The sequence below is a fragment of the Aotus nancymaae genome, unplaced genomic scaffold, assembly GCF_030222135.1.
Source record: "Aotus nancymaae isolate 86718 unplaced genomic scaffold, 86718_ANA_hifiasm-v0.15.2.pri h1tg000020l, whole genome shotgun sequence".
NCBI lineage: Eukaryota > Metazoa > Chordata > Mammalia > Primates > Aotidae > Aotus > Aotus nancymaae.
This window is the reverse complement of record NW_026988432.1, coordinates 30,794,551-30,807,303: the sequence shown is the minus strand read 5'-3', so window position 1 is coordinate 30,807,303 and position 12,753 is coordinate 30,794,551. Positions and strand designations below refer to the sequence as shown.

Here is a 12,753-nt window from a genome sequence, read left to right as displayed (position 1 = left end):
CACTTGGAGTTGCCTGCAGTATTACTTACCTTTTCAATGTATTCCTTGTAATACAAACAGTGGCTATATGTAGAAGACTGTAGAGCCCTTTGTCATTGACAAATTATGTTTCACAATCATTGACCTATGGAGTCCTCCCAGTGGCCCTCCATGGCTGGGAAACTACTGGGCTTTGGTTGGTGGGGTGGTAGGCAATCTAGCTGCAGCAGATGTGTGCCTGGATGTGTGTGCCTATATGCACAGGTGTGCACGTGAGTACATCTGCGTGCATGGTAAGAGGAATAGCAACACACTTATTGCTGGGCAGCTGTGCAACTCACCCTCATCCACTCAAAGGAGGGCTGTCCTTGATGTAGCTACCCTCAAAGAGCGCTGGACCAGCCCTAATAAAGTGGACACGTAGCAACTCATCTCTATGTACAGAACTCAGCCCTGGAACTGAGATTTGCAGAGCCAGGTCAGTCCAAGGCCCCAGGTCAATCACACAGTGTGCGTCCTACAGATATTGCCACGTAAAATGTGGGGGACCACCAAGATAACACGAAAAACACTGGTATTGCTCATTCTAAAATCTCTCTATCAGGGACTTCTTTAAGTCAACGGGAGCCCAAACTGCATGCATTAAGAACCCCAAATGCTTAAGCAAAAAGAGAAAGGAAACTTTATCTCAATAATAAATTGTAGAAAAGAAAACAAAGTAAGATACTTTGAAAATAAGTTAACAGGGAAGAGGTGTGGTCAGAAAGCTATTTAAATTTTTAAAAAACTCTTGATTCAAAAGTTGAATTTAGTCTGCAACTCTCTGAAGTAACTCTCACTTAAATTCAGGAATTGTCAAATTTTATCATGAAAAAGCACCCACACTTTGGTGCTTTTTCATGTAGAGCAAAGTAGCAGCACACTGGAACTTGCCACACCGGTGTTCATCACAGTGGTTGGGGATAAGGGGGAAATGTGAGGCTCAGGTCTAAGCACCACCAGCAAGGTCACCTCTTTCTTGCACTAGCTATAGCCTAAAGCTGCTGCTTGTGGTAGTGGGGCTGGGTCTTCCCAAAATGCAAGGACCATAACCTAAGCTAGAGAAAAGGCCAGCAGGCTGGACGTGTGTACCTGAGACATGGGAACTCCATGTTGTCGCTCTCGGGCTGCCCCTCCTCTCTCACCAGCACTCTGTCCAGGTACCAGCCGCTGCCGGAGCCTTTGCCATCATGTCTGATCCTCACCCGCCTCACTTTCCGCATGGTGACCGACTCGATAGTGAATTCATCAGCCTTGTTGTGAGGGGGGACCACAGGGCCAGTTGGATGGTGGCTACCCCAGGACCCAAACACCAAGGGAAGACACAAGCCCAGATATCAGAAAATACAGAACTGATGGGTTGGGCAACTCGTATTTCACACATGGGACAGGAGCTACCTATAAAGAACAGGTCACGCCCACCCCCAACTTCCCCCACTGGAATATCATCCAATGTCAAGTTTCCAACAATTGAGATCTGCACTTTTTGGTGAAACAATGGCCATTCCCTATGATCTCCTTTCAAAAGATAGCTTCCTCTGGGAAAATAAACAAGTTAGGTTGTTATCAGTCACCAATCATTTATCATGAGCTAATTCCTTGCCGAATCTCCTTTGGATCCTTGCTCTAGAGGGATACTGGATCCCTTCCAAGGAGAGGAACGATTAGAATTGATGAGGGGGACTAAGCGGTCTTGCTAATTGTATAGTTTTGCTCACCACTGAGGCAGCAAAACTGCAGTAGGGGCTACAGAGTTTCCAAGTCTACATGAGCCCACCTGGGAGCCTTCAGGGACAGAAACGCTGAAGGTAGGATTGATGGACAAAGGCATCAGAAGATGTAGGAGGAAAGAGTAGGGAAGGCTGGAGAGAAAGGTGGGTGGGTGGGAAGGAGAGAGGAAATTTAAAAAGCTATGTGAAGTAAAGGCATTGCTACCTCCTCTCCTCAAATGAACCTGAGTCCACCCACAACATCCTGCTCAGATTATTTTTGCCACTGCAGCCTTCAAATAGCCATGATCCCAAGAATCGAGCCAGCCTGGATTGGCCTCAGAGAGAGGCCTTCACTGGAATTCCAGAGCTTGCCCTGACCTCACCAAGGAAGGGGTGGAAGAGGAAGGAGACAGAGAGGTTGTCTACAGATCCCTTTCACCCTGGTGAGCTTCCTCGGCCTCACTTCACTGCAACAACGACTCTGTACTCAGCATCCACTGTGTGCTGTGGGCCAGGTCTGACCTCAGAGACAGTACATCTACCACCCCTAGTGCTCACAACAGCCAGCCACAGGTAGGCATCCTTTCCCCATTTCAGGCATAAAGAAACTGAGGCTCAGGAGAATGAAGCAAGTGGACCAAGGCTGGGTTTGCCCCACACTTGCCTAGCTGTTTCCCCACTGCTTCCACACCCTCCCCAGAACACCCATGTGAGGGCTGAGAAAATAGGAGGAACATCCAGCACATCTGTAATGAGTCTAGCAACAAAAGCAAATTCTCCCACTCATCTTTAGGGTCTTTCTTTATTTCTCTTTCCTAAAGATCATGAACAAGATGCCTGCAGTGGTCATGCTGTGGGGGAGAATGCCAAGTTCCCACATTGGCCCCTGGGGGCCCAGCTTTCCTCCAGCCTGGGTCCTCTAGTCCACAGTGCCCAGTATCCTTTCCTCTCTGCCGACCCCCGAGGTAAGAAAGATGCTGCTGCTGCTCTTCCCAGTGTCCTTCTGTTCTGCCCTCTTCTCAAAGTTCAGGGGTTGCAGAGGACCATAATCCCTCTAAGGTGGCTCTTCAACTCCCTGTTGTACAGTCCCAGGAGTCTAACAGGTATTCATGCATGTTAGTGAATCAGGACAGGCCAGATACTTAGGGGCCAAATACACCAGGCATTCTTGTGCCCTCCCAGTGGCTCTGCTGGGAGTCCCCAGTTCTCCACCCTCTTACCCAGAGTGAGGCCCCTGATGGCTGAGGCCCCAGTACCAGCATCAGCTCAACTTTAACAGGTCAGGGAAGATGAGGGAACATGGGAAGGGAACTGGAAAGAGGGAGACGAGTGAGGCACATTGCTGTAACTTACATTGCCCTTTTCAAACAGGTCTGTGTTATTCCTGCAGTTGTAGAGCAGCCGTTCCCCTGTGTCCCCCACGTCACCAAAAAGGCAGAGATAGACGTTGGCATCAGTCCCAGCACCTTCAAGTTCCCCTGTGCACACAGTCACACGGTACCGGGCCACTGGCAGGCAGAGAGGGACACCATTGCTGACAGCCCCCTGCTTCCCATCCCTAGCCCTGCTGCTCCCACTTCTAAGCTCTGATTCCTCATCTCCTCCAGTTCTCATCTGGGCTGACCTTCTGGCTTCCTCCTAACTATCCAAATCCCACCACACACCAATCAAGAGCTGAGTCATCCCCAAGTCCCTTGGTCATTATAGGTATATGGATTCCATTTAAAGCCATGGGATCAAATGAGACAAACCAGAGGTTCCCAATCCTGGCCAATTATGAGCATCCTCCAGGAAACTTTTATAAAAATTCAGACTCCTGAGCCCTGCTTCAGATTTCTCAAATCTGAATTTCCAGAGCTGAGTCTACTAAACTTGAATTGCTTCCAAGCTTTCTTGAGGGACTGATGGAGCTGGCTAGTGTTTGGAGACCACTGGTCTAACCCAAATATGTTTGCCCTCAATTCCAACCATCCCAGTAAACACTTTTGCCTTAGGTTGTACTCCAACTTCTATGTGTGCCCAAGAAAGATAACTTTTCTTCATGAACAAGAATTGTGTCTTCTTCTCTTCAGAACTCCCAGTGATAAGGACATGCCAGGAAGCAGAGAGAAAGGCAGGAAATGCAGTCACTGTGGGAAGGGCAGAAGCTTCTTCCAGTGTTGAAAACGTACTGTGGAGGAGGTAGACCTGCATCCCTGCATGCCCAGCCCTCCTTCTCACTTAAAATAAGTTGAAAAGTAAAATGCATTCATTCATTCACTTATCTACTCCAAATAGGTTTACTGAAGCCTAATAGGTGCCAGGCACCATTAAAGGTACAGGAATTCTGAGTTTAGGGCTGACAGTAAGAGTAGAGAGGAGCAATAGAGAGTAAAATCATAAATTATGAACAAGAAAATGTCTTTGTTATATCTGTAACTAAGATGATACAGTGGAGGGACATCTCAGAGTGGTGAGGAGTGGAGTGAGGAAATAGAAATTATTTAGAGATATAGAAAAGGTGACTGCAAGGAGGTAATGTGTGAGCTATAGAGTTAGAGAGTTCTGGTGAGTGCAAAGGCCCCTGTGTGGGGATGGCCAGTGTATGTTCCAGGAGCAGGGAGAAGGCCAATAGGGCTGTAGTAGAAGGAATTGGAAGGGATATGAGATGAGGCCCAGAGGTGGACAAGGTCAGATACATGGGGTGTAGTAGATCAAGGTAAGAAGTGTGGCCTCCTTTTTATTTTTATGCAGCAGAAAGCCATTGGAGGGCTTCAAGCAAGGAAGGAAATTGACCTGTTCTATGTTTTAAAGAGCACTCTGGCTGCCATGAAGAATTGATTATACAGAAAGAAGGAGTAGAATCAAAGAGGCCAGTTAGCAGAATAATTATAGTAGTCTAGAAGAGAGGATGGTGCCTAGGAGGTGCAACAGAAGTAGAAAAAAGTCAACAGGTTAGTAATGTATTTTGGATGTTAAGTCAAAAATATACTGTTTTGGACACAATAGTTCTTAGTGATTGATCAGATAGGTAATTGAGGAAAAGAGAGAAGCTGCAGGTGACTCCTAGGTTTTTAGCTTGGGCAATTAGGTGGATAGAGTTGCTAATAAGGAGTAGGGGAGTTTTAGGGGAAGGGTAGGTTTAGAGATGGAAATCAATAGTTCTGTTCTGTTCATTATACATTTGAGCCGTCTATTAGATGTTCAAAAACAGAGGTCAAGATGGCAGGTGAATATATGTCCGGAGGGTCAGGATTGGTGACATGACTTTGGTCATCAGAGGTATGTGGATTCCATTTAAAGGCATGGGATCAAATGAGATACCCTATGGTGAAGATATAGACAAGGACTGAAAGAATAGTTAAAGAAATAATGGTCAAAACTTCCCAAATTTGATTTAAAAAGCATTAATATACACATCCAACATGTTCAACAAACTCCAAGTTATGATAAATTCAAAGAGATCTACACCTAGACATAATAAAATCAAACTGTTTAGAGCCAAAGATGAAGAGAGAACCTTGAAGGAGTAACACAAAAGTGACTTATCACATATAAGGGATGTGCAATACAATTAACAACTGACTTCTCATCCGAAACTATAGAGGCCAGAAGGCAGTGGGATGATATATTCAATGTGCTGACCATTAACCAAGAATTTTAAATCCACAAAAACTACCTCTCAGGAATTAAGGAGAAATTAGGGCATTCCCAGATAATCAAATACTACAACAATTAATCACCAGCAGATCTGCCAAGAAATAGTAAAGAAACCTCCACGTTAGACATTAGATAGAAATAGTAACTTGAAATCACCTAATAGAATAAAGAGCACCAGAAAAAGTAATGACATAAGAAAATACATATAAAACGTGCAAGTATTTGTTTGTAAATATTTTCTTCTCATATCCTGTATAAATGACAACTGCATAAAGCAGTAAATATAGAGTTGCACCATTAGTGAGTTTATAGTATGTAAAGATGCAATTTATATTACAATAATAGTACAAAGGAGGGGGAAGAGAACAAACCTATATTGGAGCAAAGTTTTTGTATACTACTGAAATTAAATAAATATTAATCTGAACTAGATTATTTTAAATTAAGATGGTAATTGTAATTTTCTGGGCAACGACTAAGAAAATCACCCCCAAAATATGGTAAAAGAAACAAAGAGGGAACAAAAATGATACTCTGTAAAAATATCTATTTAATACAAAAAAGCAGTAAAGAAAGCAGTAAGAATACAAAAATACATAAGACATATATGCAGTAAGAAACAAAAAAGATATGACATACAAAATACAGTTAGCAAAATCGCAAATGTCCATCCTAATATATCAGTAATTGCATTAAATGTATTACATTAAATGTAACTGGAGTAAACATTTCCATCAAAAGACAGAGTGTGGTGATCATTCTGCAGAAACAGGGTGAATCCACCCATGCCAAATTTGCTCAGATATCAAGGCTGATGATACTACACATGGACCAAGAGCAAGATTCTGTTATTTACATAATGAGGAGTTCTTGGGAGAGCTTGGCAGGCTGATGAGCAGGTCTAATAATAGCTTGGAACAGCAGGGAGATTAGAATTTTATGGTGGTTAGTGGGTGAGACTGAGGTGGTGGTTCCTTTGAATGGTCAGGGCTTGTGTGGCTTAAACTTTCCACTAGTGTTAAGGAAGGATGATTAAGCTTTCTTATCAGCTAGCCTATATATATGGCAAAAAGGAAAAGGGGAGTGGTGTGGTTTAAAACCTGCCAGAAGTCAAACATCAAAAAGAAATCAGACTCTATTACACATAGATTGGTACAATGGATAATGGATCTATCTTCCATCAACAAAAGACAAATTTTTCTATTCAAAGACATAAATAGGTTGAAAATAAAAAGATGACTAATAAAACTGGCTAAAGAAAAAATAGACAAATCTAAATAGACATATAAAAAGTGAAAAGATTGATGAAACTGCTAGAAGAAAACAGAGGAAATTCTTCACAATGTTAGGCTGGGCAAGAATTGTTTAAATAAGACTTCAAAAGCATAGGCAAAAAAAGCAAAAATAGACAAATAATATTACATCAAACTTCTGCCCAAACAAAAAGTTTTGCACAGCAATGAAAAATATTAATAGAGTGAAGATACAACATACAAAATAGAAGAAAATATTTGCAATTTATAATCTGACAAGGGGTTAATATTTAGAATATATAAGAAAATTAAACAACTCAACAGCAAAAACAAGCAAACAAATAACTCGATTAAGAAATTGGCTAAAGACCTTAATAGACATTTCTCAAAAGAGACATACAAATGGCTTAACAGATATATGAAAAAAAAAAGTTCAACATCACTAATCATCAGGGAAATGCAAGTCAAAACCACAATGAGATATACCATCTTGCTCTAGTTAGAATGGCTATTACGAAATAAAATAAAATAAGTGTTGGCAGCGATGCAGAGAAAAAGGAACACTTAACACACTATGGGTAAGAGTGCAAACTAGTATGGCCATATGGAAAACAGTATGGAGATTCTGCAAAAAAGTTGAAAATAGAAGAACCATATGATTCAGTAATCCCACCACTGGGTATATATCCAAAGGAAATGAAGTAAGTATGTGGACAAGATACCTGTACTTTCATGTTTATTGCATCACTACTTACAATAGCCAAGATACAGAATCAACCTAAGTGTCCAACAATGGATGAATGGATAAAGAAAATATAGTAATATATAGGCCGGGAGTGGTGGCTCATACCTGCAATCCCAGCACTTTGGGAAGCCAAGACGGGCGGATCACAAGGTCAGGCATTCGAGTCCAGCCTGACCAACATGGTGAAACCCCGTCTCTACTAAAAATACAAAAATTAGCTGGGCGTGGTGGTGTGCACCTGTAATCCCAGCTGCTCAGGAGGCTGATGCAGGAGAATCGCTTGAACCCTGGAGGCAGAGGTTGTGGTGAGCTGATATTACACCACCACACTCCAGCCTGAGTGACAGAGCAAGACTCCATCTCAAAAAAAAAAGAAAAAAGAAAAGAAAATATAGTATATACACACAATGCAATATGATTCACCCACAAAAAAAATAAAATAAAATCCTGTCACTCGCGACAACATAGATGAAGTTGGAGGACATCATGTTAAGTGAAATAAACCAGACACAGACAAATACCACATGATTTCACCCATGCGTTATCTTAAAAAACAAAAAAAGAAGAAGAAGTTTATGTCATAGAGGCAGGGAATCAAACAATATTTTTACCAGAGCAGTTACAAGAGACGGGAAAGGAGGGGGAGGAGAGGATGGGGAGAAGTTGATCGATAGGTACAAAGTTACAATTAAATGAGAGAAATAAGTTCTGATGTTCTATTTTACAGTAAAATGACTATAGTTAACAGTAAAGACTTGTATATCACAAAATAGCTAGAAGAAATGTTTTGAACATTCTCACCATAAAGAAATTATAAGTGTATGATATGGTGGATATGCTAACAACCCTGATTAGATCATGATACAATATATATTTGTCTGAAAACATCAAATTATACCCCATAGATACATACAATTACATCATGTCAATTAAAATAAAATTCAAAGCTTTTTCAGTGAAAATATAAATTATTATTTTAAAAAACTAGCCACAAAGAAAAGCCAATGCCCAGATGTTTTTACTACTGAATTCTACCAAACACTCAGAGAAGAAATAATACTAATACTTCTCCAATACTTCCAAAAATAGAAGAGGAGGGAACACTTCCCAACTCATTTTCTGAGGTCAGCATTACCCTGGTACCAAAACTGACAAAGATATCATAAAAAAACTACAGACCAATATCTCTTATGAATACGGATGCAAAAATCCTCAACAAAGTATTCACAAAAAGAATCCAGCAACATATCAAAAGAATTATACACCACGACAATGTAGGATTTATCCCAGAGATACAAATTGGTTTAACTGCTGAAAATCAATTCATGTAATTTATCATATTAATAGAATAAAAAGCAAAAATCATATGATGATCTCAATAAATGTAAAAAAAGTATTTGACAATATCTAACACCCTTTCATAATTTTAAAAAACCATGAACAAACTAGGAATAAAATGGAACTTCATCAATCCATAAATGTTATCTATAAAATGCTCACAGCTAACATCATCATTAATCATGAAAGATTGTACTAGATGCTGTACCCTTAAGATCAGAAACAAGTCATCTCTTATATTTGATGTGGTTCTGGAGATTTCAGCCAAGGCGATAGGCAAGCAAATATATAAAAAGATCTAAACTGGAAAGGAAGAAGCATCTTATTCATGGATGACATAACCATGTATTTATAAAGTCAAAAGGAATCCACTTAAAAACTATTAGAATAAGTGACTTCAGTAAAGTTGTAGAGTACAAGATCAATATACCAAAATCAACTGTATTTCTATTTTTTGGCAATGAATAGTCTGAAAATGAAATTAAGAAAACCGTTCTATTTGCAATAGCATCAAAAAGAATAAAATATTTAGAAGTAAATTTAAGAAAACAAGTGAAAAACATACACTCTGAAAACCACAAAATACTGTTGAAAGAAAATAAAGATCTGAATAAATGGAAAAACATCTCATGTTCATGAATTGGAAGTCCTAACATTATTAAGAGAGCAATGCTCCCCAAACTGATCTATAGATTCAGTGCAGTCCCTAACAGAACTCAGCTGACTTATTTGTAGACATTGACAAGCTGATTCTAAAATTCATATAGAACTGCAAGGGACCCAGAATAGCCAAAAACAACCCTGAGAAGGAATAATCAAGGAGAAGAACAAGTGTTGACAAGGTTGTAGAGAAACTGGAATTTGTATACATTACTAATAAGAATTTAAAATGGTACAACTATTTTGAGAAATAGTTTGACAGTTTCTCAAAAAGTTAACCAAAGAGCTACCATATGACCCAGCAAACTCACTCTTAGGTACATGCCCAAGAGAACTGAAAACATGTCTGCACAAAAACTTGGACATGGATGTTTATGGCAGCATTCTTTATAATAACTGAAAAGTGGAAACAACATAAATGCTCATCAACAGTTGAATTTGGTACATCCATACTATAGACTATTATTAAGCAATAAAAAGAAATGAAGTACTGATACATGCTACAATATGGATGACTCTTGAAAACATTATGTTAATTGAAGTAAGCTAAATTTAAAAGGTCACATATTGTACAACTTTCTATATATGAAATATCCAGATTAGGCCAATTTATAGAGACAAAAAGTAGATTAGCGGTTGTCAGAGGAAAAGGGGTAAAGTGGGGAAATGGGTATGACTGCTAATGGGTATGGGGTTCCTTTTTGGGGGAGAAGAAAATGTTCTAGAATTTGATAGTGGTGATGGATGCACAATTTTATCAATACACCAAAAGCCATTGACTTGTATACTTCAAATGGGTAAATTGTATGGCACATGAATCATATCTCAATATACCTGTTGCTTTTAAAAATGGACACAATTCATTGGTAGTCCAACAAAAATGAAGACAAAGTATATCTGGAATGAGACAAATCACCAGGAAGTTGAATTCAGTGTACAAATTGTTGTTTCAGTAATATGACCATTTTATTTGGAGACATGCAGACGTCTGAATAATTAATTTGACCATTAAACATATGAGTACATAAAGATAGATGTCTGTGGCAAAAACACTTGTTAGAAGAACAGGCAAATAATGACTGATTGTACATAGAGGCCTGCCTTGCAAAGCTGGTATAGGTAGGCATGTAAACCATGAGTTAAGATTGAGGAGAAAAATCTGCCCACCAATATTGTCTTCTCACAGGGCCACAGTACCTGAAACTTAACCATCATTCTCTTCCCTAATCAACACTTTTAAAATTCAAATACTAAATGCTTTCAATCTTCAGCCTTTGTATAAATGAAGTTGATTATTTTGTGTGAAGCTCTCAATGATCCAATGTATCAACAGTGAGAGGAATGAACAGAGGCTGAAGACTGAAAGTGGAAACATGACACAGCAGGGAAGGAAATGCTCTTAACACCAGCCTGGTTTCACTCTTAGTTATGATGAAGGTCAGTTCTGCTTTTTTAGCTGTAACTTTTAGGCAATTCCCAGAAGCAAAATGATAAGGGAATTTAGAAATCCTTTTGCCTGAAAATTCCAGTCCCTTTGATTCTGAGCTCTGAGGTCCATTTGGTTGGAAGTTCTCAAGGGTCTTGATTCTCTCTAGGAGCCCCTCTGAAACCCCCCAGCCATGGATGTTCCAAGCTCCTTCCTGGCAAGAAGTCTGTGGACAATTAAAAATAATTATATTGTGAGACAGTAGTGAAAGACTTTAAAGAGATGGGTGAGTACAGAGCCTCTTGTACTTTAATTTTAAAATTACAGCTCTGTCTGATTAACAAGAAGCTACGATTTTCAGCACTTGAGTCCACTCATCAGTGGTGTGTAATCACTTCTCTTGGAAGTACAGTGGAGAATGCAGATCTCATTTATTTTACTCTCCCATGTAGCTCCTGAGGGACAGGCAAGGTGGAAATAAATTGTGAGCTGGCATGTGCATTGTCCATATCTCCCCACCTGTGCTAATCAGAACAATCACTCCCAAAAGCCTCTCGGCTCTCAGACATGGCATTAATTGCTTATTTGGCTGGACCTTAATTTGTAAGCAAACCAGAGACACACAACTTTAAACTCAGAGAATTGATTTTAAATTAGTATTTACTCATTTTACGTGAGTCCAAGACTCTCCTCTTAAGGGATTTCCAGGACGCCTTACACATGCATTTCACACTGGTACCAGCTGGGGAAACGAAGCATTGTCACCAACTCTATTTACTGTTACAAGCATTCCAACCAGAAAAGGAGATATGAGTACTTGTAGAGGTGAGTGAGGACATAGGGGTGCTCCAAGCATTAGATAAATGTTTGTGGGCCATAAAGAGCAGTCGAGAAAAATAAATTCAAGTTCGTTTAGGCTCTGAAATACAGTCAGGGACCCCCAGAAGACATCAAACTGCCTTTATAGCCATGACAGACAGCCCTTTAATTCATACTATCACCAGAATTATTTTTCTCCTTGAAATGATTTTTTGATAGCATCACAGAAGACAACAAAAAAATACCAGCTAGGATAGCCCAACCATTGTACACTGTTAAAAACGTTTACGAGCACATTTTATACATGTAATCTGTAGAGATGCTCTTCTTCCCCATCTCCTCCGCCGCCTCCTGACATGGTCTTTCCTTGCCTGTCAAATCCTTCCTCATAGAAGACCTAGCTCAAATGTCACTTCATCTGCAAAGTTTGTTCCAACTTTCTGGACAGGAAGCTTATCTCACCACTATTTCCACAGCATTCACACTTCAAGACCTGTCAGTCCACCTTCAAACTATTTATTGAATTTATCTTCTCTTCTCTGGTCTATCCAATCCTTGTCTGATTTCAGAACCTCTTTTCCTCCCCACTGGAGGTCTGCATGTAGGTTTGTCCCTCTGATCCATCCTCCACCCATCCATGTCAGCCCCTAACAGACCAGAAAAAATATGGGGAGGAAGAAGTGACAGGAGGTCAAGGGTGAGGTGAAGTGTACCAAGGTCACAAAAGTGCTGGGAGGGCAGGAGCTTGAGTCAGAGGGTGCAGTTTGGGTTCAAAGAAGCATAGCTTCATGGGATGATCCTGAATGAGGTGGCAGGGAAGGGCTGGCTAAGAGGGGTGGGCATGAAGCTGACAGAGTGAGTGAGCACCAGGATGTGGGTGAGTGGGTTTTCTACGTGGACATTGAAAGAAGTAAGGCTTTCAATAGAAGAAAGACGAAGGCTCTTACGGTTTAGTATGCATACAAATTACTTGGCATGCTTGATAAAATGCATGTTACCAGAAACAGCCCTCAAAGACACTAATCAGCATAGCTGGTGGTGGGTCCAGGAAGCTGTATTTCAATAAACACTTCAGGCAGTTTTGATATAGACGGGCCCTTGACTGTAGGAGATGTTGTTTGCTATGAGCTGAATTGAGCCTGT

The 12,753-nt window shown here is 40.3% G+C and overlaps 1 protein-coding gene across 2 annotated transcripts in view; it reads right to left on the bottom strand.

Moving 5' to 3' along the window:
* LOXHD1 (lipoxygenase homology PLAT domains 1) overlaps window positions 1–12,753 on the bottom strand; it is a 183,328-nt gene that overhangs the window by 105,146 nt on the left and 65,429 nt on the right. For both annotated transcript variants that reach the window (XM_064378976.1, XM_012440784.2), the window contains exons 13-14: window positions 3,084–3,238; window positions 1,111–1,271 (exon numbers count right to left, since the gene is read on the bottom strand). In XM_064378976.1, the coding sequence (XP_064235046.1) occupies window positions 1,111–1,271; window positions 3,084–3,238 (316 nt within the window). The remainder of the gene's footprint in view (window positions 1–1,110; window positions 1,272–3,083; window positions 3,239–12,753) is intronic.